Source organism: Pseudorca crassidens, chromosome 2, assembly GCF_039906515.1.
Source record: "Pseudorca crassidens isolate mPseCra1 chromosome 2, mPseCra1.hap1, whole genome shotgun sequence".
Classification (NCBI taxonomy): domain Eukaryota; kingdom Metazoa; phylum Chordata; class Mammalia; order Artiodactyla; family Delphinidae; genus Pseudorca; species Pseudorca crassidens.
The window spans coordinates 110,658,144-110,682,275 of record NC_090297.1 but is presented as its reverse complement, the minus strand read 5'-3'; the positions used below and the strand labels follow the sequence as shown (position 1 = coordinate 110,682,275).

The 24,132-nt window shown below is 47.5% G+C and overlaps 3 protein-coding genes across 3 annotated transcripts; 2 read left to right on the top strand and 1 right to left on the bottom strand.

Moving 5' to 3' along the window:
* Positions 1-103: 103 nt before the first annotated feature.
* Positions 104-6,720, top strand: ILF2 (interleukin enhancer binding factor 2). Its single transcript, XM_067727847.1, has 14 exons — positions 104-244; positions 965-1,024; positions 1,241-1,283; positions 1,725-1,829; positions 2,200-2,277; positions 2,613-2,715; positions 3,291-3,356; positions 3,824-3,940; positions 4,430-4,508; positions 5,086-5,173; positions 5,611-5,672; positions 5,750-5,864; positions 6,085-6,175; positions 6,325-6,720. Exons 1-14 carry the CDS (start codon positions 240-242, stop codon positions 6,483-6,485), a joined length of 1,173 nt encoding a protein of 390 aa, XP_067583948.1. The 5' UTR covers positions 104-239; the 3' UTR covers positions 6,486-6,720.
* A 319-nt stretch (positions 6,721-7,039) lies between these two features.
* Positions 7,040-8,853, bottom strand: SNAPIN (SNAP associated protein). Its single transcript, XM_067727848.1, has 4 exons — positions 8,654-8,853; positions 8,346-8,392; positions 7,987-8,105; positions 7,040-7,653 (listed from the first exon to the last, which is right to left on the bottom strand). The coding sequence occupies exons 1-4, from the start codon at positions 8,794-8,796 to the stop codon at positions 7,552-7,554; spliced, it is 411 nt and encodes a 136-aa protein (XP_067583949.1). The 5' UTR covers positions 8,797-8,853; the 3' UTR covers positions 7,040-7,551.
* A 549-nt stretch (positions 8,854-9,402) lies between these two features.
* LOC137219396 (large ribosomal subunit protein eL36-like) lies at positions 9,403-9,830 on the top strand. Its single transcript, XM_067727849.1, has one exon. The coding sequence runs from the start codon at positions 9,457-9,459 to the stop codon at positions 9,772-9,774; it is 318 nt and encodes a 105-aa protein (XP_067583950.1). The 5' UTR covers positions 9,403-9,456; the 3' UTR covers positions 9,775-9,830.
* Positions 9,831-24,132: the final 14,302 nt, after the last annotated feature.

Genomic DNA, 24,132 nt, shown 5'->3' with positions numbered 1-24,132 from the left:
CAAAAGTCGTTACTGTCAAGTCCGTTCTTATTGGCTAGTTCCTGACACAGTAGGCGCTTTTCATTGGTTCATAAGCCGGTTTACCAAAGTAAACCAATAGGCACAAGCGGCGGAGTACGGCGGGAGCCAATCGCGCCGGAGTTTGTTGGGACACGCCGGCAGGCCGCCTCTCCAGTTGTCTGCTCCTCGGAGGAAAGGGGCGGTTGGTGTGGCCTCCATTGTTCGGACTCTAGGACGACATGAGGTAAGGGCTGTGGGGTGCTCTAGAGAGGTTTCGGGTATTCGACCGAAAACTGTGGGAAGTTGGGCTGAAAGAAGTCGGAGGACTTGAAAGGGCCGTGTATCTAGGGGCTGCACGGAAACCTGAGAGCTCCTGGGCTGGGAGAGTGGGGGAGGTCGGGGCCCGAGGAGGCGGGGAAACTCGGGCCGGGGATGGGGGTGGGGCCCGGGAGTGGGTAGGCAGGTTCGACACTTCGGTCTCTGGGGTGTTCAGATGAGGGGGTGTCCTCAGGTCCCAGGAGGGGCACTCCCCACCCCCCCGATCTAGACTGAGAAGGCTGGAACGTGCCTCATGCATCCTCAGTGCCAAGTGCTTGACATATAGGATATGCCTGATGCTTTTTACCACGTGAACGAATAAATGAGCAGTCACGTTAGTCTCTGAAGTCTTAGGGTTGGAGTGTCCCAGCAATTATGGGGCATTTCTTGTAGGGCTCACTGAGCCCCGTCAGCATTCAATGTGAGGTTTGATGTGATTAATTTATCCAGAAGGCGGAGGTCATGGGGGATGAGGCTGGGCACTTGGAATTGGGGGGGAGAAGTGTAAGTGGGAATGGGATCGCTTGGCTTCCAAAGGGAAGTGCAGAGCGATGGAGGTAGGCTAACTCGAAATCATGTGGCCGGTATGGTGGAGACTGCTTCAACGAGGTCAAAACAAAGTTAAAATCTATTCATGCATTTCTAGGGGTGACAGAGGCCGCGGTCGCGGCGGGCGCTTTGGTTCCAGAGGAGGCCCCGGAGGAGGGTGAGTGCCAGTTTTTAGCATCTCTGCAGCTGTTAGTTTCCATTTCAGTCATCTAAATAGGAGTTTGGAGTGGACTAATCTTACCTGCCTTTGTGAGATCCAGCTGTGGGTTAGAAGCATTCTTTGCATGCTCTCCTGGTAAATGAGTTTGGCCCCATTATGCGCAATCGGTTTGATTTCTGTGGTGAGTAATTTGGATTGTTTTTCGTATTTTAGGTTCAGGCCCTTTGTGCCACATATCCCATTTGATTTCTATTTGGTGAGTACTTTGGCCATTGTTCAACTGTGGTTGAGCCCAGCGTCTCCCTATTAATGAAGTCAGGTGGTAGTTGCAGAGAAAGGGATTAGTGAGTGGAGTTGGGGGTGGGTTTGAGTCAGCCGTGTGTCGCTTTACATACGTAAACAGTGTAAGCTGGAAGGGGAAGACAGTCCCTCGGCCACAGTGGGCAGTAACATGGTTATAATCTTTGTTCTGAACAGTTAATGGTATCTCTGGCTTATCTGTTAGTGTAACAGTAGTAGGAGCTTAAATTATGGATATTCCCTCCAGCTTCTGTCCTTGTTTGAACATCTTAAGGAGTAAAAATAAGTGCTGTAGAATTTTCTGTTTTCAATTTTTTTGTGTTGTGGCAACAGAAAGAAAATCTCTATTGTATATTATTTTTGGTAAGTAGTATGTAGTTGTTTATTTCTGGTTTAGTGTGAAATGGCCTTTCCCCGGGTCAAGCCAGCGCCTGATGAAACTTCCTTCAGTGAGGCCTTGCTGAAGAGGAATCAGGACCTTGCTCCTAACTCTGCTGAACAGGTATATTTTGGCTTCCTTCCTGAGGTTCCTCAAAGAAAGCTAAAGAAGTAAATAAGTACTGGTGAGGTTACTGTTATCAGAGCCTAAACTCCACAGAAAGTTTAATCGTTCTTCTTATTTCTCTTTGTGGGTAGAGGGAGAGCGCCAGGTGAATATATAAACAAATTACATGTGCATTCATATTTTTACTGGGGAATCTATCTTTGGGATCAAAAAGTATTCAAGGCTGGAAGGGTCAGGATATTCTCAGAGCCCGTGCAGGTATTGCTTCATCTCCTGTTGAAGGGATTAAGGGAAAATATTCAAGCTTGGTGAGAAGTTGCTTACAGTGTTTCACCTGAGGGTATTTTTGTTTCCTGCTGTCTTTCAGGCCTCTATCCTTTCTCTGGTGACAAAAATTAACAATGTGATTGACAATTTGATTGTGGCTCCAGGGACATTTGAAGTGGTGAGTTTTTGATGATTTAGTCCTAGGAAAGGGGAGCCTTGTGGAAGTTTCCTTGGCTCCTGTCTCTTATTTCTGCAGATGCCTATTCAAAGCCACTCTTAAAATAGAAAAGTACAGTGGAATTCCTTTGTAGTGCTGATCTTGGGGACCAGACTTAGATCGTTACTGTCAGCTAACCATGATGAACCAGGCTTTTCATGTGCTTATTTGGGGATATGATTTGAACTCTGCTACTTCCAAATCCGGGTAATAAGCTGTGTTGTAACTGAGTTCTGAGGGGAACTAGGCAGTCTTCTCACTTCTGAGTTTTCTTCTTGAAATCCCTTTTCCAACAGCAAATTGAAGAAGTCCGACAAGTCGGATCGTATAAAAAGGGAACGATGACTACAGGACACAATGTGGCTGACCTGGTGGTGATCCTAAAGATTTTGCCAACATGTGAGTGTACCTCTCTCTGGCCTTAGGAGCAGAAGACAGCAGTTGGATTTGAGGCATAGGGATCTTTAAAGCCCAAATTTCTTGTGAGAAAGGCTGTTTGGAAGACAAATGGGAAATTTAGTTTTTAAATGTGTGTTGTATCTGAAAGAATATGGCCAGTTACTATAAGGCAGTGTTTCTCAACTGGGGGTGATTTTGCTCCCCAGGGGATATTTGGCATTGTCTGGAGATGTTTTGGGGCTAATGTTTTTGGGTAGAGGCCAGGGTTGCTGCTAAGCATTCTGCAGTACACAAGACAGATGCTACCTCCCAACCCCAAACAAAGAATTATCCAGGCCAATATGGCATTAGTCCCACTGACAAGAAACCCTGCTGTGGAAAAAGGTGTGTATATATAGGAGGAGGTGTCCTGTTCCCTGAGCCTTCCAATTTCTCTGTCTCTGTGTTAGCTTCCCCTTGTAAAAGTTTCATTCAGCTGCTTGTCCTTGCTCCAGCAGAAATCAGAGTGCAGAGATGTATAGAAAAATCTACATAAATAATTGTAATCTTCATTATCTCTTGTTGTTTCAATCTAGTGGAAGCCGTTGCTGCACTAGGGAACAAGGTCGTGGAGAGCCTAAGGGCACAGGATCCTTCTGAAGGTTTGAGTTTGTTGCTGAACATGTAATTTAGTGGTCACAGGAGCCAGTTCTATGATTATAATGTCATTTTAACAAAGTCAGGTCAGGCTAGAAGGAAGAGCGAATGTAGAGTTTTAGGTTGGGGAAGTTTTGGGCAGAGTTCGCCAGCGTTCAAAATCCAGTTGATGTCCGTTACTTTTAAACTCTGTATTCTCAGTTCTGATTCTGGACTGTTGGTGTTTTTAAAAATCGATCTAGGGGACTTCCCTGGTGGTCTAGTGGTTAAGATACCCAGCTCCCAATGCAGGGGGCATGGGTTCCATCCTTGGTCGGGGAATTAAGATCCCACATGCTGCACAGTGCGGCCAGAAAGATAAATAAGTAAATAAACTTTAAAAACCCTATCTGTTCCCCCACCCTCATCCTGGATTTACCTTTGGTCATCTAATGGAAATATGAGTTTCAGCTTTTGATTTTTCTTTTTGCAGTTTTGACCATGCTGACCAATGAAACTGGCTTTGAAATCAGTTCTTCTGATGCTACAGTGAAGATTCTCATTACAACAGTGCCACCCAATCTCCGAAAACTGGACCCAGAACTCCACTGTTAGTCTTTTTATTCTGTTGCTGTTAAATTTGGGGAAATTCAAAACATGGTATAAAGTGTTGTTGAGTTTACTTAGGTCCCAAAAGGTCACATATGGAATAGCAACAAACTATGTTTACCCCCAAACTTTGCTGTCTTCCTCTGTAATTTGGAAACAGTTTTTACCAGCTTGCTAGTGAAATTGTCAAAGCCAGCATGGCCAAGAAAGCAGTTTGACGATTTAAGAAAAAGGACTGAGGAAATATTTATGGAGGGGGTAGGCTTTCAGAGAAAATTGGGGCTCTTTCATGCTTCCAGATTTGGTTTGGGGGAGGAATAGTGATTTTTGGACAGGTGACTTGCTGATCTGGGGAACACGGGGGGTGGTTTAAGGAATTACTCTGTTATCCTGTCCTCCTTTCACATTCTTGGACTGTGGCAGTGGGATTGAATTGCTTGCTCAGTAATGGGAATGTTTCATCTTGGTGGATGTCATGCTTGTCTTCTAGTGGATATCAAGGTGTTGCAGAGTGCCTTAGCAGCCATCCGACATGCCCGCTGGTTTGAGGAAAATGCTTCTCAGTCTACGTGAGTCCCTCCCTGTTTGAGTGAAGATATATCCTAATCCTTCTAACTACATTGAACAGCAGGATACCCCACCCCCCCACCCCAATATTTCCTCTCACAGAACATTTTTGGCTGTGATCTTCTGTCTGGATTTTGATTTTTACTTTAAGTAAGCAAACTTAGGTTGAGGGAAGGGAATGTATAGTTCTGGAAATAGCTTCATCTCTGTACCTTAGGTGTGGAAGTAAAAAATCTTATTACTTTATTTTTTTTTTAGTTATAGTTGATGTACAGTATTATGTTACAGGTATACGACATAGTAATTCACAATTTTTAAAGGTTATACTCCATCTATAGTTATTATAAAATATTGGCTGTATCCCCCATGTTGTACAGTATATCCTTGTAGCTTATTTTATACATAGTAGTTTGTACCTCTTAATCCCCTATTCCTATTTTGCCCCTCCCCTCTTCCCTCTCCCCACTGGTAACCACTAGTTTGTTCTCTATATCTGTGAGTTTGTTTCCTTTTTGTTATATTCACTAGTTTGTTTCATGATCCGTTATTACTTTTAATCCTGGTTCCTCTTACCTTCAGAGTTAAAGTGCTCATCAGGCTGCTGAAGGACCTGAGGATTCGTTTCCCTGGCTTTGAGCCCCTCACTCCCTGGATACTTGACCTACTTGTAAGTAATGAAGGGCAATTGGAATTCCTGATCCTCCCTATGTTACAGTAGTTCCTCTGAAACCTACCAGAATATGAAATTTGGTACAGATTAAAAAGAAATGGGGGGGAGAGGCGGAAAGGGGAAAGAAAAACAAAGAAATCTCATTAGTGGACAAGTAATCCAATAAAGATTCAATGTTTATTATTTCTTTGGGCTTTTGGAGTATTCAGTTAAATGAGTAGTTATTACTGCACCTTTGTTTTTCTCATTACTGCTGTCATTTCGTTAATGTGGTAACGGAGAGAAATTACTGAACGAGCAGTCATTTCAGAACTGCTTCTCAGCGTTAAAATTTTAGCTAGACATTAACCAGTTTTCTTCTTGATGGTTTAAAGTTTTGTTTGAAGATAGAATTGCCACTTTATGGCACACCTACCAGATTCACTTTCTTCTAGGGGCACTATGCTGTGATGAACAACCCCACCAGACAGCCTTTGGCCCTAAATGTGGCCTACAGGTATAGCATGCTGCTTTGGGTTTGGGGCTGGATGTAAGCTGTCTTGTGTGTTCTTCTGATACCTCTCCATGTTTCAGACGATGCTTGCAGATTCTGGCTGCAGGACTCTTCCTGCCAGGGTCGGTGGGTATCACTGACCCCTGTGAGAGTGGCAACTTCAGAGTACACACAGTCATGACTCTGGAACAGCAGGTATTGGGACAGCTCTGAAATGGTCTGTTGTGCCCCACTCTTGAATATCTGGTCAGAAGGCAAAGGGAATGTGGTTTTTAGTGGTCAGGGATTTGGGGGTTCTCACAGACTTTGGTCTTGAAATTAGAAGTTGTTTTTATCTCACTTTTCATGAGAATGTTAGTCAAATAAGGTATTTTGATTTTCATTGCTAACTTACCCTTACTGTGCTCTCCCTCAGGATATGGTCTGCTACACAGCTCAGACTCTGGTCCGAATCCTCTCACATGGTGGCTTTAGGAAGATCCTTGGCCAGGAGGGTGATGCCAGCTGTGAGTGACCACTGTGGGACAGGGGTTCTTTACGGTACTCTGTGATCTACAAAGAAACTCTACACTACTCATGTTTTACTGTTTCCACTGTGTGGGTCATGACTTGTATGTTGGGCTACTTGTCTGAAGTCACCTTTTTTCTCTTCTAGATCTTGCTTCTGAAATATCTACCTGGGATGGAGTGATAGTGACACCTTCAGAAAAGGCTTATGAGAAGCCACCAGAGAAGAAGGAAGGAGAGGAAGAGGAGGAGAATACAGAAGAGCCACCTCAAGGAGAGGAAGAGGAAAGCATGGAGACTCAGGAATGACCTCCCTGTCTCTTCACCCCCTTTCTTACCCAAGAAGACTGGAGCCTAAGCTAACTGCTGCTGGGCTTTATGTGGTGGCATTTCTGAGGGATAGGGGAGACAGGAAGGAAGATTCAGAGGACACTATAGAAGGAATTGTCATTCCACTGCATTCTGAAACTGGCTTAGTAGCCAGAAGTCTCCCATTTATGACCTATGCCATCCATCTATAGTGAAGCAGGGTACCAACTTTTATCCCTAATACTCTAGAATCCCGAGCTTCTGGAAACTTCTCTCAACCAGTACTTTGTTGTTGAAATGTTGTGAACTGTTAGTGTTTGCAATTTTTTTTTTACTAAGAAAAAAGATTAAAGTACTTCCTAGTAGGGCTCTTGGTCTTGTTTTTCCTTGGTATCTGGCAAGCTGTTTTGCTTCCTTTTTTTTGCTTTATGAACTCTTCATTGAAAATGATACTTGAGTCTTTTCATTGTGAACACTAGATCTCAATTTGAATCTATATTTGAATTAATGCAGAAGACTATTGGAACCTTTCCATATACCAGAGTAAACTGGAATACCATTTAAGCATTTATTGAATTAAATGGTTTTAGTAACACTGCTACAGTGGTCAAGCCAGTGCAGTCAACAAAAGAAGGTAGGTGGTCATTCACCTTGACTTTGCCTGCCCTTTCTAGTGTAAACAAAGGAATATTGGAAGTCACAGGTAGAGGACATTCTGCCCAGGTCCAACAACCTCGCACATAATAGAGGAAGCCCCTCCCTTGTTAATGAGGCCCGGAGATGGTAGAGGAGGTGGGCCTGGAGTATGGAGCTTAAAAAAAAAAAAATGTAGAGGCCTCAGCTCATTCTTGGAAGCAAGAACCATAATAAATCCTTTGGGATCCTGAGTCCTGCTCTACACAGGTTTCTTTGGGCCCCACATAAATGGGTAAGACTGAAGTGCTTCAAACAAACCACAGGGCTGCCCTTTTGATGTCCCAACACCTACAGGGAGTCCTGGAGGAAACAGGCAGCCGGGGAATGGTATTTGTGCTATTCTGTGACCATGGGCCCATCTTCTGGCCTGTTACTTGCTTGGGGAACCAGGGGGGTAAACTCCTGAATCCAGCATTGCCCTCCTTCGGGCTGTTTCCTTGGCAACACTGTGGTTTAGCCGCCTCAGCCGTTCCTACAAAACAAGATTGGGAATCAAATTAACTGCTCTGTGAAAGGATTTAGAGCTTGCTGTCAACGAGGCTGGAAAATATCTTAGGCTTGCTTCATCTCAACGTTACGTTTTCTAAGGTATGTAAGAACATAAATGAGAGTAACTGGGGGTTAAGGATAAGAACAGTAAGTTCTATTTTGGCTGGCATTAGTTGACAACTCCCTTTCCCCCAAAAGACTAAAAATTACGGTGACTTTCGCTGTGTTGGGGACTTCATGCCACCCCTTGAAAATCGGAGAATACCTTAAGGACTTAGAGGAACAAAGAATTACTGTTGGTAGGAAATTCCTTTACCTGGGCATTCTGTAGGATGTTATTAACCAAGACGACTCGTCGCCGGGCATTAAGGAGCTTCTTCACATAGGGGTCGAGATCCAGGGCCACTTTCTGATCCTCATTGATACGGCACAGTTCTGGGAAATGGAAGGAAGATGCAACTAAACACCTAATGGCCTTCTCGTTCTTGGAACAAGTAAGCTAGTAAATGCTATGGAAAGCACTCTTGTGCCACATGGGCACAGTCACTAGAAACTTAAGAGGAGTCCATCGGCAGCCCTGGAAGCAAGTGACAGAAACCCAGCCCCAGAGGTTGGCAAAACATAAGGTCCTGTAGTGAGTTGTAGGATCCCGGGTATACAGGGATGCTTACTCACCGGTAGCTAGGTTGTCAATTTGTTCCCGGAGCTCTACTTGGCTCTCTCTGCAAAGAGGTACAAGGCTTACACGGTCAGTTAATGGAACTCAAAAACCTAGTCCCCTATGTGTTACCTAAGTGCTCAGAAAAGCCAGCCTCTGCCCCCACCAGCAGGCCCTCCGCCGGTCTGCCCCGCCTCCAATCAGTTTCCCCAAATTCTTAGTCCCATCCGAACACCGAACTCGTCTTATCTCCGCCCTTTCTTGGCCCCGCCCCTACAAAACCAAATCGAGGAGAGGTCCCGCCCCAACCTTCCCTCTTGGGCACCTGACGGCGTGGACGTGAGAGTCAAGCTGCTGCACAGCCGGTCGCAGGAACTCGAGGAGCCCCTCGGCGAAGAGGTCGCGGCCTGCGGGCCCCGCCACGGGGGTTCCTGCCCCGGACACAGCGGCGGAACCAGCCCCCGACATCACGAACTGCCCTTACGGCCGGAACCTGCCGCGAGGGCCGCCGGGAACTGAAACCCCGCCGAAGTGCGCCGCTAGGAGGCGCCCGGGGAGTGCCAGCTCCGACCCCGGCCTGGGGTTTCTGGGAAACGCAGTTTCTGGAGCCAGCAGGGCGGGGCGAAGGGCCGGGCCCTAGAGCTGCCGGGAGTTGTAGTTCTTTGTAGGCCATGAAGTGGCGGGTTTTGAAAGTCTCCAGACTTCAAGGGCTAGAAGGAACCATTTTGGGGACGCGTACGTTTTGTTTTCTCCAAAGGTGAAAAGTAAATGCTTATGTCCCTAGTTGTCCATAGCTTTCCCATGTTAATTTTGTGGGAAAGCCAGATGATAGTCATAGTATAGTATATTTCTAAATTTAAGTGTATTTTTTAATGACTGAAGTATGTGCAAAACTGCATCTGAATACTATTCAGCCTTAAGAAGGAATGAAATTCTGGTACATGCTATGCGTTAAACGTGACATTATGCTAAGTGAAATAAGCCAGACACAGAAGGACAAATATTTAATGATTCTGCTTGTATGAGGTTTGTAGAACAGTCAAATTCATGGAGATAAAATGTAGTTCTATGTCCTGATCAGAACAGTGTTGCCCCTTCCGCCGTGGCAGCCATTGAGGAGCGGCAGCCATGGCTCTGCGCTACCCCATGGCCGTGGGCCTCAGCACGGGCAACAAGGTGGCCAAGAACGTGAGCAAGCCGAGGCACAAACGCCGCCGCGGGCGCCTCACCAAGCACACCAAGTTCGTGCGGGACATGATCCGGGAGGTTTGCGGCTTTGCCCTTTATGAGCGGCGGGCCATGGAGCTGCTCAAGGTCGCCAAGGACAAGTGGGCCCTCAAGTTCATCAAGAAAAGGGTGGGGACACACATCCGTGCCAAGAGGAAGAGAGAGGAGCTGAGCAATGTCCTGGCCGCCATGAGGAAGACGGCAGCCAAGAAGGACTGAGCCCTTCCCCTCTGTGCACAATAAAACTTTTCCAGAAAAAAAAAAAAAAAAAAGAACAGTGTTGCCAGCGGCTGGGGGGAAGGGGAAATGGGGACTTGTTGCTTAATGGATACAGAGTTTCAGTATGGGATGATTTAAAAGTTCTAGAGACTACTAGTGGTGATAGTTACATAATGTGAGTTTACTTAATGCCACTGAACTGTACACTTAAAAATGGTTAAAGTTGGGGCTTCCCTGGTGGTGCAGTGGTTGAGCGTCCGCTTGCCGATGTAGAGCACACGGGTTCGTGGCCCGGACCGGCAAGATCCCACATGCCGCGGAGCGGCTGGACCCGTGAGCCATGGCCACTGAGTCTGCGTGTCCAGAGCCTGTGCTCCGCAACGACAGAGGCCACAACAGTGTGAGGACCGCGTATCGCAAAAAAAACCAACAAAAGTTTCCCTACTTTTCTTTTGTTTTTCATGGCTTTCCAGAGCGTTTACATCTCTTGTTGAATTCTCAACAAGAGGCACAGCCCTCTGTCCTTTAAGCCCTAATGTGTTCCAGTGATTCACAATAAATGGGCACCAGAATGTTCAGCCTTGAGCTTTGATGAAATAAAGCTCCTATTTTAAGGCAAACAAGAAAAATTTAAACATGAAAATGTTCTCTGCTTGGGAATTCCCTGCTGGTCTAGTAAAAAAAAAAAAAAAAGCTCTCCCTGTTTGGGCCTCTTTTCTTCCCTCTAGTGTGCAGTGTGCGTCTGCATTATGCATTAACCAGATCTCTCCAATGTCAGAAATACCAGCTCAACCATAAAGATAAATTTTTCTTCTTCTGACGCCAACCATGTAACTCCTTAGAAGATAACATTCCTTTCTCAATCCTGTAAGGCATCAGGATGACCCACCACTCACCTTGTACATGCAGATATCTTTGGTAAACTTTATGTACAATACCAATATATCATTTCCCTTAACGACAGAGATTGCTTGCAGGACAGACTAGGTCAAATGACCTGGGGAAGATACCTAATGGAATTTCTTAGCTTAAATGTTTACTTATTACCTCGTTAATGTTACTAACTATGTTACTTGTATTCTGCCTATTTTACAAGATTATTGTTTCTTGCATTACCAAATGTGTGACTGAACCTCCAATAAAAATAATGATGACTAGGCAACTTGAAACAATTGACCAAATGTATAGTTCTATAAGATCAATGATTGTAATAGCGTAACTCTAGATACAGGAAGAAACAACAAGAGCGAATCATTATCCAGACCGTAACAAACAAGTAAGACACAGTCCAGAGGCTTTTGGTTACTGTTGACAGGGCCTAGTCCGGTAATAGCACATTGGCCTATCAATGAAATCCTTTCCTGACATGGGAATGAGCATTCCTAGCACCATGAAATAAGCTGGCCATGAAATGCCTCCCAAACCTTGGTTGAAATAAAGACTGAAAGGTAGAGGATTGTAAAATAAAGAATGTTGCCCACTAGCCAGTTCTATAAGAATCAAGTCATTAGCCACTGTGGTCAATGACCTGCAGTACACCCTGAAGGGAATTTAGAATCAGGATGAGGCACTTCGTGCTCTGGGAAAACTGGCAGAACTGGCCCTCAGTTATGTGTTTTCAGGAGAAAATGTTATGATCTCAGTTTCTTGCATCTTCCCATTCTTAGAAAAGCACTAAACCATGAACTAAGATCTCTATTTCTGGAGAATAGCAGTCACCGTCTACCAAGACGTGAGCTTGATTGCACAAAGTCCTAGCCTCCCACCTTAGCTCTTTGGAACAGTCCTCAGAGTTTCTGAAAGACTGTCTCCAGCTTATAATGCTTAGGTTGGAGACTTCCCTGGTGGTCCAGTGGTTAAGACTCCACGGTCCCAATGCAGGGGACCTGGGTTCAATCCCTGGTCAGGGAAACAGATCCCACATACCGTAACTAAGAGCCTGTGTGCTGCAGCGATGACCCGGTGCAGCCAAATAAATAAATAAATGTTAAAATATATATATATATATCTCCTCAGGTTGGTTTGAATAAAATTTTCCATTTTATTTCTTTTTCCATTTCCATTTCTTAGATTGACTACTGATTAAGTTTTTCATTGACAGTTTCGTCCTCAGGAATAAAGGTGTTTAAATCACTGTGGGAGAGTGGTGGTCAGCAGCTGCAAACCTGAGACCCCAACTGTGGCAACTTTTAAAGCCTTGTACAGTTTTTGTTGTTTACTGTGTTTGTTTCCCTCTATCTTTCCCTCTAGTGATTAGAGGTAAAACTCTCAGGAGAGGCTGGGGGCTTATTTGGGGAGTAAGTGGCAAGGAAGGGGGGTAGCTAGGGCAACGGCAGCCTGCTTCATAATCAGGCTTTCAGAAGAGGAAGCCCGGGGCAAAGCGGTGTGAATGTTGAAGAGGAAAGGAAAAAGGGCCAAGTCCTTGAGGCCTGTGCCAGGGACAGAGAACAGGGGCTGGCCTTGGCTGGAAAAGAGGTTTATGATCTGTGTCTAGACAGGAAGCCCCCAAGTTAGGCCACAGCCCTTTCAGGTAACTGTTTGAAGTAGGGTTGCCAAATTTAGAAAACAGAGCAAACAAAAAACTCTGGGACACTAGGTAAATTTGAATTTCAGATAAACAACAAATAATTTTTTAGTATATTATCTAGTAATCCTACTTCAAAGGCTGATTCTCTGAAGAAAATCACTCTGTGTTTTGTTTTTATGCTTTCCTTTTCACTCCTTATCACATTGACTTAGCTTTTTTTTTGAGTTAGCTCTTATATCTCAAGAGGGCATTGTACCAGCCTCCTGACTGATCTTCTTGCCTCTAGTCTCTGTACCCTCCAGGTCAGCCTGCACACTAACGTATCAGCCAGATTACATAATAACCCTGCTCAGAGAAAATTAGTGCTGAAAGGGACTCTAGAATCCATCTTTTCTTGATTCCTTGGACACCTCGGTGAGGGAGACTGGGCAAGGCTCTTCCAGAAACCCTGAAGTTGGATAACAGGTTGAAGGCCAGTGCTGGTTCAATTATTCATTCTCTAAACACTTATCAAATTCCAGGCATCATGGCACAAGGTACTCAGTGCAAACCCCCCCCCCCCCCCCGCTTGTGCCAGTATCACATAGCAGTAGTCCTCTGGTCCTTAGCTTTTCCGCAGAGGCTGAAGGAGATGTAAGTCATAAAAACTCCCCCTCTCTTCTGTCTCTGAGCTCCCCAACCCCTGTTTTTTTTGGCTGCCCTGGGTCTTCATTGCGACGCGCGGGCTTCTCTCTAGTTTCAGCGCAAGGGTTTCTCTAGTTGTGGCACACGGGCTCAGTAATTGTGGCATGCAGGCTTCTCTCTAGTTGCAGTGCGCGGCCTTAGTTGCCCTGCTGCATGTGGGATCTTAGTTCCCTGACCAGGAATCGAACCCGTGTTCCCTGCATCGGAAGGCGGATTCTTAACCACTGGACCACCAGGGAAGTTTGGTCCCCCCCCTTTTTTTTTTTTGACTGGCAGATATTTTATTCCAGTAGTTTGAATACAGACTGTAGCTACAGAGATATATTCACATACTTGCAATGAAAAGAAACCTTGACTCTGAGAGCCTTAAAAACTTTGAACCATCTGTGTAACACTGGCAAAAGTGCCTCCAAATCTGCGCAGGTTTTTATCTTGGGAGAAAAACCAAACAAGAAGATTTTCTTGCTCCACTGCAATTACTGTCCAAACTATTAAGGAGTCGCTTTTACAGTAGGCCCTCCGTATCCACGTGTTCCGCATCTGCCAATTCAACCGACTCTAAGTGCTTAGGTTGACTTGCCCCCGCCTTGCTGGCTACCTGAAGGTGGGTCTGGGAGTATGTCCACGGGAAACCTCTGCATTGTGCTGTGCTGAGCGCTGCACTGGCTCAGGCAGTACCGCTGTTGTCAAACCCAAGTTTGTGTGCCTGATGCACAGTGAGGCCAAACAAACTGAAACATCATTGTTTGGAGCGGCGAGAGGTTTATTGCAAGGGCCATGCAAGGAGAACAGGTTGGCTCATGCTCAAAAGACCCTAACTCCCCGAAGGGTCTCAGGGAAGAGTTTTTAAGGGAAAGGTGAGGGAGGGGAGTCACAGGGTATGTGATCAGAATGCGCATAACTCTCTGATTGGTTGATGGTGAGGTAATAGGGTGGTGTCACAGGGGTTAACATTCTCAATCCTCGTGCGCCAGCTGGTCTGGGGACTGCAAGCTCATGGTCAGCAAGTAGTTAACTTCTTCTATTTGGTGGGGGTTTTAGCATCTGTAAAACAGCTCAGGAAATGTGCATCAGATACTTTTATCTAGGTACTTCAGGGAGGAACTAAAGATTCTGTGACCAGCATATGGCTGATGTACTGTATAAATTCTTACCAGTTCTCCTGGACCAACTGTTATTTTTGTCCCTACATGTTCACATCCTTTCACTGATTAATTCTTCTTCTTTTTTTTTGATGTTTAAAGTTGTACTGTTTATTTATTTATTTATCTTGGCCTTGCCACGCGGCTTGTGGGATCTTAGTTCCCCCAACAGGGACTGAACCCATGTCTTCGGCAGTGAAAGCAGAGTTCTAACCACCGGACCGCCAGGGAATTCCCTCACTCATTAATTCTTGAGCTAGGATTTTGTGACCCAGGGGAGGCCTGGGAGACTACAACTTTCATAAAGAAGAGGCAGGGTCTTCCCTGGTGGTGCAGTGGTTAAGAATCTGCCTGCGAAGGCAAGGGACACGGGTTCAAGCCCTGGTCCGGGAAGATCCCACATGAGCCCGTGCACCACGACTACTGAGCCTGTGCTCTAGAGCTCGCAAGCCACAACTACTGAGCCTGCGTGCCACAACCACTGAAGTCCACGTGGCTAGTGCCCATGTTCCGCAACAAGAGAAACCACCGCAATGAGAAGCCCGCGCGCCGCGACGAAGAGTAGCCCCCGCTCGCCACAACTAGAGGAAGCCGGCGTGCAGCATGAAGACCCAACCCAGCCAAAAATAAAATAAATTAAAAAAAAAAACTAAAAAAAAAAAAAAAGAGGAGGCAGGCAGAGGAGATGGGGGAGGGGTCTGTTGCGGGAAGGCACACAGCCACACTGTGCCCTCTGCCTGGCAGGCTAGCAGCACCCCGACATCCCACGTGGAGCCCGAGCGTGGCAGGGGGGTGCTCAGGGTTGTCAGAAGGTCCTTCCTGTTTGGAGTGGGGCACAGAATGGTGTCTGGTGGCAGCTTTAACTATGGAGGGGGACCTGAGAGTCAGATTTCTTCGGGCCTGTCAGGTCCAGGTTAAGGGATGGGTATTGCCTGGTCTACCCTGATTTCTGGGAGGTGAGAACTTTGTCTGGGGAGCCCTACAATGCTTCAATGGCAGAGCTGAAAGGGCAGCAGTAGGGGTGGGAGTGGGGAAGGGGCAGGCAGCCAGGAGGCCTGAGATTCCCGCTGTATTTTTGGGTTAATATTTATTTAATTAATTTATTTAATTTATTTGGTTGCACTGGGTCTTCGTTTCGGCAGGTGTGCTCCTTCGTTGTGGCTCGCGGGCTCCTTAGTTGTGGCATGCAAACTTTTAGTTGCGGCATGCATGTGGGATCTAGTTCCCTAATCAGGGATTGTACCTGTGTCTCCTGCATTGGGAGTGCGGAGTCTTAACCACTGCGCCACCAGCGAAGCCCTCTGCTGTTTTATTAACTGGTACTTGGGATCCACCGCCTCCACATCCTTCATTCTCAGACCAGGATCAGGTCAGACCCCAGGACTCCTGCTTATCCCAAAGGGGTCAGAAGGTGGAGGCTGAGGAGGACTGTCCCCCTCTTGAATCTTTCTGGTCTAGCTTTCCGTCATCTCCTCTCTCTTCTCCATTTGCTGATCTGGTGTCCCCCCTGAAATTAAGTTCCCTTAGAGGATGTGCTTTCACACACAAAATCCAAAGGGTAAGTCTTCAGAACACTTTGGGGGAACTCATTTCACCCAAGACTTCCAGATAAGTTTTTTCACTGTGTGTGTCTCTTATCCCCATGTCTTTCGGTTTCTTTGACCCAATGCCAATGTCTGTGTGGGTTTCCCCACACTTTAAACAAGCAATTCTCAGACACCAGCAGGGTGTCCGAGAATTTAACTCAATTCTGACACTACTGGAGATTGCGTCAGATTCCAGTGTTGACTGAGAAACAAAAAGCACAACCTAGGGCTTCCCTGGTGGCGCAGTGGTTGAGAGTCCGCCTGCCGATGCAGGGGACACGGGTTCGTGCCCCGGTCCGGGAAGATCCCACATGCCGCGGAGCGGCTGGGCCCGTGAGCCATGGCTGCTGAGCCTGTGCGTCCGGAGCCTGTGCTCCGCAACGGGAGAGGCCACAACAGTGAGAGGCCCGCGTACCGCAACAACAACAACAAAAAAAAGCACAACCTAAAAGTTGAGAATTATGTTTTATTTGGGGCATTACTGAGGACTTAAGCCCGAGGTACAGCTTCCTCAGATAACTCTGAGGGACTGTTCTGAAGAGGTAAGGGAGGAACCAGGCTATATAGGAGTTTCTGCAAAAACAAACAAACAAAAAACCCCTACTTAGTGGAACATCAAAAGATTATGGCTAATTAAAGAAACAGACATCTCAGGTTAATGAATTTAGAGCTCTTCTGTGTATGGGAAGATGAAAGAGTCTGGGCTTATTGAAATTATTCCTTTGATATACCCCTTAACTATCAAAGGATAGGGCCAGTATCCTGTTTTCCTCCATCCAGAATCCCCTCAGGGTGCACCCTCGCAGAGCTGCAGTGGCTAAGGGCTTGATGGCCTCAACATCCTTTGTTTACTGAAAAGGCAGGACATTCTTTGTCCACAGCAGGTTAAAGATCGTCCTATGACTGCCACCAGTGCCCCTCCATCCCCCCACTCTTTCCACTTCAGACACCAGTCTCTATCACTAGCCCAGGTTGTTACCTGTACTTTTGACAGACTGGATATAAGTCAGAGGTTCCCACGACACCCTCCTAGCGCTACTGAACGCAGGTTCGGCTGCTCGCCACTCCAAAGCCAATACTGGAGAGACAAGTGCTGGTAGGAATGGAAAGCTTGCTTTATTCAGGAGGCCGGCAACCTGGGGAAATGGTGGACTCATGTCCAAAGATTGACTCCGAGGATTCTGCTTTGACCATGAAGTTTTTAAAGGGAGAATCATCTGGGGAGGGGTCCAGAGTCTTTGTTATCCTCTGCTGTGTGCAGACTCTCTTCTGATTGGTTGGTGGTGAGGTGATAGGGTGGTGCTCCAGGAGTCTTGTGTTCAGCCTGAAGTCACCATCCTCCACCTGGGTGGGGGCCTTGTTCCAGCAGAAGAACTCAAAGGTATTTTGTTATGTATATCCCTTGAGGAGGAACCAGAATCCTGCCCTATGGCTGCACTATTGTTTTTTGACTGCTTCTTCTTCATTTCTGCATTCCCTCCCTTCCTTGATAAGCAACTGTTTGAATCTATACTTTGGAACTCAGGGAAGGTCAAGGAGGCTCTGTAAGCTCTCAGTCCTTTTGTTAGGGGAGTGACTGACTGAAACCGCCTGCCCTGGCCAGGCACTGTAGTAACCACTTGCATGAATTATCTTAAACAGGAGGTCCTGGTAAGGAATGCGGAACTAACAAGCTACCCACCAACGGGAAGAATTCAGGAAAGGTCAAAAGGAGAGAGGAGACTCCAGTTCATATGTCCTACCAACCTCTCAAAATCCTTCTCGCTGGAACCCATCTTGGCTGAGAGATACGTGCCTCACCAGGAAGGACCCTGAGTTGGAATGATTGGCCGGAGACAACCCGGAAACTAACTGCATCACCATAAAACCTGAGACTGCGAGCCACATGGCAGAGCAGTTCTCCTGGGTTCCCTTACCCTGCTGCTCTCTGCCCGGGCACCCTTTCCCTATAAAGTCTCTTGCTTTGTCAGCACCTGTGTCTCCTTGGACAATTCATTTCTCAGTGTAAGACAAGAGCCCACTCTTGTCTTGCCCTGAAAGGGGTCCCCCTTCCTACAACACTTTTGGGTTTTTGTGAGGTTTTCATTACATAGGCATGAATCATTGGCCATCGATTGAACTCAACCTCCAGCCCCTCTCCCCTCCATGGAGATTGGGGGTGGGATTGAAAATTCCATCCGTCTAATCACAAGATTGGCTCTCCTGGCAGCTCCCATCCTTTGGTGAGGTCCAAACCACCGTATTAACATAACTCTATCTCCAGCCCCTCTGCCCACCCCAGAGGTTTGTGGGTGGACTGGAATTTCCAACCCTCTAACCACTTGATCGATTCCCCTGGCAACTACCCCCCCTCCCCCCTTAGGTTACCTGGAGCTTTCCAAAAGTCACCTTATTAACATAACAAAAGACACCTTTATTGCTCTTATCACAGGAAACTCTAAGGGTTTTAGGAGTTCTGTGCCAGGAACTGGGGCCGACGACCAAATATATATTTCCTTTTTTAAAATTTTTATTTATTTATTTTTGGCTGTGTTGGGTCTTTGTTGCTGTGCGTGGGCTTTCTCTAGTTGCAGCGAGCAGGGGCTACTCTTTGTTGTGGTGTGCGGGTGGTGGCTTCTCTTGTTGCGGAGCACTGGCTCTAGGCACGTGGGCTTCAGTAGTTGTGGCTCGCGGGCTCAGTAGTTGTGGCGCACAGGCTTAGTTGCTCCGCGGCATGTGGGGTCTTCCCGGACCAGGGATCCAACCTGTGTCCCTTGCAATGGCAGGCAGATTCTTATCCACTGTGCCACCAGGGAAGCCCCTAATATATATTTCTTATACCTCATAATATCACACCAAAGATGTGTTTAAATCTTAAATTGATAATCACCTTACACTAAAGGGTAAAGAAATTAAATAAATCAAGCCTAAATGGAGAATTAAGAGAATCCTTTAAAGAGGGCTCATGGAGCCATTGCTGCCCCAGGTCTACTGGCCTGCCTGCCCTACACAGTAAGAGGCCCTTGTCTGGGGATTAGTGGTGGTAGACTGCTGCCACCATCACAGGTTCCAGAGCCATCCTGGGCCTCAGTCTCCACCCTCGCCGTCATCCTGCCTGGCCAAGTCACTAGAATGGGTGTGGTAAGGTCAGAGAGACCACCCGGGCAGGAGAATAGGGCAGCCAGAGGTCACCTGCAACACCTCTCCCACTGGCACTACTGAAACAGATAGGTGGTGTTTCAGGGGGCTCTGAAGAGGTCCGGTCCTTTATGTCTCAATGCAGAAAGAATTCAGTGAGAGGCAAAGTGATAAGAAGTGATTTATTAGAATAGGATGCTTGTGAGGCTAACAAGCAGGCAGGCGAGCGTTGTGCTGCCCCTAGTACTTAGTGGGTTACATTTTTCTAATCAAAGGAGGAGAGGGGAGAGGGAGAAGACCTTCTTTGTCTTTCTTGAGTAGGTGTCACGCTTCCATCATCAGCTCCTCCTCCAGTTTGGTCAGGGGAGTTTTGTCCCTACATGGTCAGGCCAGGACTGCCATGGCACTTTGGAAAAATTATTTCAGGTCTCAGTACAATGAGGGTCTTTCTCTTTCCATAATGATTGTTTTTTTGTGTGCAAAGAGCATGTCCTAGGGGCCAAGAGCATGTCTTGTGGGTCATTAACTTACTGAGCTCACTGGGAAGGATGTGGCTCTCAAGGCACCATTGTTTAATTGTTTTGAGGCATGTCTCATTCTCCTGTTGTATGCTTTTGTTGCTAATCAAGTTAGCTTGGTTTTGTTAAGCGAGCCAATCTGGCTTTGATGCTAAATGATTTGCTCTGGTTTATGAGTCAAGTAAGCCCACATTGTTGCAGGATTTTCCCATTCATTTCTTGAGTGATCATTAATCTTACTGTGGTCTGCCAAAGCCCCCCGAAGTTTTCTCTCTATCTACAATCCCCTAATGGGGTTTCTGAGCTAACTGTTTGATTATCCTACTCTAACCCTAACACTACCAGCTAAAACTTGGAGACAGAACATAAGGAGTCTGGAGATGTGATTTCCTGATAAGAGGCTGGAGGTGGTGCCTGGGGAAGGTCCAGGGTCAAAAACGAGATAATATGCCTATGGACTTAAAAAATTATTCACAACCTAAAAGTTGAGAGTTATGTTTTATTCAGCGGGAATTTTTAGGACTTCAAGCCTGGGAGGCAGCATCTCAAGTAACCCTGAGAGAACTGCTCAGCGGAGGCGAAGGGGGGAGCCAGGTTATAAAGATATTTTGCAACAAAGGGCAGGTAGCTGGGAACATCAAAAGATTATGGTTAAAGAAAACCAGATAACCCAAGTTAAGGAGTTTAGTGCTTTTCTATGTATGGGAAGATGCAGGAGTTCTGGGCTCATTGAAATCATTCCTTTGATATGCACCTCAGCTATCTGGGGCCAGTATCCTGTATTTTCACATCCTGAGTTTCCTCCGTGCTCACCATAGGGAGTGGCTGCAGTCTGATGGCTGCTAGATGGCAGGTATTCTTTTCAGCCCTGAGTTTCCTCAGGGCTCACCAGCTCACGTTGGAGGGCTGCAAGCTGACGACTGTGACATCATTTGTTTACTGATATGGCAGGAAACATTCCATTTCTCATGCCTCCACTGTGACAACTGTGTCTATATGTGTATTTGTGGGGAGGGAGAGAGCTGGAGGTGAGTCCTTAAAGGTGCCCGGAACCCAGGGAACTGGAGGCTTGGGCACCCTTGCCCTTTTCACATTGAAACCGAGTGGGGCCCTGTGGGGGCTCCCAGCCACGGAGGCCCTTTCGTCCCCCATTTCTTGTAGGCAAGACTTCACCCTCGGGCTTCCCTGGTGGCGCAGTGGTTGAGAGTCCGCCTGCCGATGCAGGGGACACGGGTTCGTGCCCCGGTCCGGGAAGATCCCACATGCCGCGGAGCGGCTGGGCCCGTGAGCCATGGCCGCTGAGCCGGCGCGTCCGGAGCCTGTGCTCCGCAACGGGAGAGGCTACAACAGTGAGAGGCCCGCGTACCGCAAAAAAAAAAAAAGACTTCAGCCTCCATGACCTTCCCTGAGTTCCAGATTTGAACAGTTGCTAATCAAGGGGTGGGGGGGAGCTGCCAAGAAACCACCTGAGGCAAGATTAAAGGGACCAGAGAAGCTCATCAAGATTAGGAGACCGACCACCTGAGAGGAGATTAAGGGAGTGCCAGTCCTGCTCACACCCTAATCTTGGCAGAGACCCCCCCCCACCTCTGAACCATATAAGACCCTAATAAAATCCTCCCGGGTTGGGACACATAGTTTTTTGAGGCAGAAGTTCAGTGTGTCCCCTTTGCCTGGCAAAGTAGTAAAGCTGTCTTTTTTATTTCACCCAAAACTCTGTCTCCGAGATTGGATTTGGCACCGGTGTACAGAGAGGCCGAGCTTTCGTTAACAACATTGCCTGCAGAATCAGCGCGAGAGGTAGTGGGAGGGCTGGGGTTGCAGTGGGATGGACAGGACAGCCCACGGGAAGAGGAGAGGGGACACAGAGGCCAGGCCAGGTCTCCTCCCAGGTCCCAGCCTCTCTGGGCCCTTTGCCTCCCTTCTAGGAGCCAACCCTTAGGCCTGCCCCATTTACAGTGCTGGTCTGGGTGCTGTTCACTGCTGGTGGGTGGGTATTAGCTGAAACTACCTGACAAGGCTGCAGGGGGCCTGGAGGAGGGGAGGAAAGTGCTGCCATTTGGACTTATGGGGGCTGAAGGCCTGTCATCTGCCAGCCCCTTGTCTGGAAGCTTAGCTCTTTCCAGGGTATGAGGTCATAGGGAGTGGGTAGCTGTGGTGGAGGCTGGGTTGGGTGGCAGATCAGGCATCATGGGGCCACCACACGGGGACACTAGGGAGACAAACAAGAGCAGGCCAGGGAGAGGCATATGCCATGTGCTTTCTCCACTGCTCAGGCCACCCCTGACTCCTGTCTCTTGTGCTGACAGGCATCCCAGACTTCAGATAGCTAGGAAACTGCTGAGGGTGTGGCCTGCCCAGGTTCAGGCCAACTCTGTTTTGTTTTAGACTAACCTAATAGTTTCCCAGTCTCCATGGTCCTCCCTCTAGCCCGTTTTCACTTCCTACCACCCTTCTGAATAATCATCCCATGGCACTCTGCTACTTAAAGTCCTCAATCACTCCCCACTACCCAGAGCATAAAGCCCAAGGTCTTTAGCAGACAGTTAGGCTCCAGGCTACCCAATCTGGTCAGTTGTGTCTCCCACCCTACTTTGAAGGACCACTGAACACACTTTCCCTGCACCTTTTTATTCGTTCCCTCTCCTTCGAATATTCTTCCCCCCTTCTCTGTTAAACTTTCCCTTGACTTTCATATTCTAGCTCATCAATCTCTTCTCTGTACTCCCAATGCCTAACAATGCCTTGTTCGCGTCTGTATGGCAAGCCCTTGGCATACGGTCGCTGAATGAGTGGAAGGCTGACCCGGGAGCCAGGCTGACTCTCTTTGTCCCATTCTGCTCTACCCGGGACACTCACGAAGGATCGAGGATGGCAGAAGTGGGCACAGGCCTCAAGGAGACTCTGGGAACTGCAATGAGCAGTGAGTGGAGCTGGAGGGTCCATGGCTGATAGGGAAGTTCCTTTGCCCACTGTTGGGGAGGAATTCTTCAACTGGTTGGAGGGATATAGAAGAGGCAGAAAGGGAAGGGGCCTTAAGCTCCAGTGGTTGCCTCACTGCCCATCTTCACTGGGACCCACAAAGTAACGCCCCCCCCCCCCAGGGTGCTTCAGGGTCCCCTGACCACTAGATCTGCTTGACATTTTTGTAGGTAGTAAAGATCACACAGGTGCTACAAACAGCAGCCCCAACCTGGTCTTAGTTCACTACCCTGCAAGTTGGGCCAGTGCAAGAGATGGGCGTAGAGGACACGGGGCAGGTCCTTTTGGACAGACACCTGTGGGCACTAGGAGTACTGAGTCAGCAGGACGAGGTGGGACTGGAAGCACCCTGGGCAGGGCAATCCTGAGCTGGAAGAGGTTGACCTAGGAGAGTGAACAGCTAAGGCACAGCTGGCACCTCGGCAAGTTCCCCTTTGTTGAAGGACCCAGTATCCTGGCCCCAGCTTCTCTTCCTTAGTCTAGGGGCTGAGGCATCCAGGAGCTCTGTTCTGAAATGGACCTCTCCCTCACAAGGGAATTACGTCAGCAGATGGACTGGCGGTGGTGGGAGGCCTCAGACACTTGCTGCCACCCAGTACACCCCTCACCTCTCATTTCCTGACTCCAACACTTTGCTTTTAGCCTGGAACCTTGCCAAAAGTATACGGGGTGATCTCCTGTGGGCTCCATGGAACTGGAATTGGGCACTGTGAGACCCAGACTCATACTGCTGGCCCCTCCCCATCTCTACCTCAGCTAGTTACCCCACCCCTTGCATAGGCTTCAAAAGTGGTGCCTCTTTCACTCCTTATTCTTACACAGAGGATCTCAGTGGATTATGGAGAGTGGTACCAAAAGCCACCAGATTAAAAATATCCTGAGGGCACATACCTGTTAGCTACCTTGAAGGAGGGTCAAAGTATTTGGGAAGGACGGGGCTGGGGAAAAAATCCCAGAGACGGGTCACCCCAAATTGTGTGGTTGGGGGATAGAAAAACTCTCACCTTGCAGCTCCCTCCTTTTCTCCCAAAGGTGTTCTGGAGGCCCTGGAAGATGACAAAAGGCTACCAGTGGATGTGAAGTTCGCAAGGGGTAGCCTGCCCACTGCCAATCAGCACCTCTCCCACAGAAGAGCCTTGGGGGCTGACTGGAGTTTGGCATCTAAGGAATTATCCTTAAAATCGGCCTTGCCCACACAAAAATACCTTTTTCACTCTTTCCGATGAAAGGTTTATAAATACTTGTCTGGGCTAAAGACCTCCAGTCTCACAGTCCACTTCTATTAAGAGTAAGTAGTTACAGTACAGACACTTCAAAACTAGGTCTGATTGGTTATGTCAGCATGGCTCTGTCCTAACACTGCATGGTCTTTTCAAGCTCTCCCTTCTACAACTAAACTTGCTTCACAATCCAGAGGTTAAGTAGCCCAGGTCATACAAATGGGATTCAAGTTCAGGTTGTCCTGGCCAAAATTTGCTTTCCAGTCTACAATAACACACAACCTCCCAACAGTTTAGGGTACCAGGTTGCTCAATGGCAACTGGTTTGATTAGAGGTGGTTAGCTTCTTCTTTTCCCTAAACAGCACAGAGGAAAAGGGAAACCAGGGCCGGGGTCCTCAACTGCCTCCTGAGACCATTATGTTTGAGCTTCCTATGGACCAAATGTGTTGGTACATTACTTTGTGTGGTTAATCTTACCTCAGGGATTATTCACAAGAGGGCAAATTGTTCACTTTCTGCCCCAAAGTCACATCCCCCTCCCACCCCAAATTTTAATACAACTATGAAGGACTCTCAACTC

Excerpts from the sequence above, each read along its gene's own strand:
- ILF2 (XM_067727847.1), top strand. Across the intron at positions 2,278-2,612 it reads CTCCAGGGACATTTGAAGTG|CAAATTGAAGAAGTCCGACA; the intron begins GTGAGTTTTTGA and ends CTTTTCCAACAG. Across the intron at positions 5,673-5,749 it reads GCCCTAAATGTGGCCTACAG|ACGATGCTTGCAGATTCTGG; the intron begins GTATAGCATGCT and ends TCCATGTTTCAG.
- SNAPIN (XM_067727848.1), bottom strand. The coding sequence starts at position 8,796 with ATGTCGGGGGCTGGTTCCGCCGCTGTGTCCGGGGCAGGAACCCCCGTG. Across the intron at positions 8,393-8,653 it reads TCTCACGTCCACGCCGTCAG|AGAGAGCCAAGTAGAGCTCC; the intron begins GTGCCCAAGAGG and ends ACCTCTTTGCAG. Across the intron at positions 7,654-7,986 it reads ACATCCTACAGAATGCCCAG|GAACGGCTGAGGCGGCTAAA; the intron begins GTAAAGGAATTT and ends CTTGTTTTGTAG.
- LOC137219396 (XM_067727849.1), top strand. The coding sequence starts at position 9,457 with ATGGCTCTGCGCTACCCCATGGCCGTGGGCCTCAGCACGGGCAACAAG.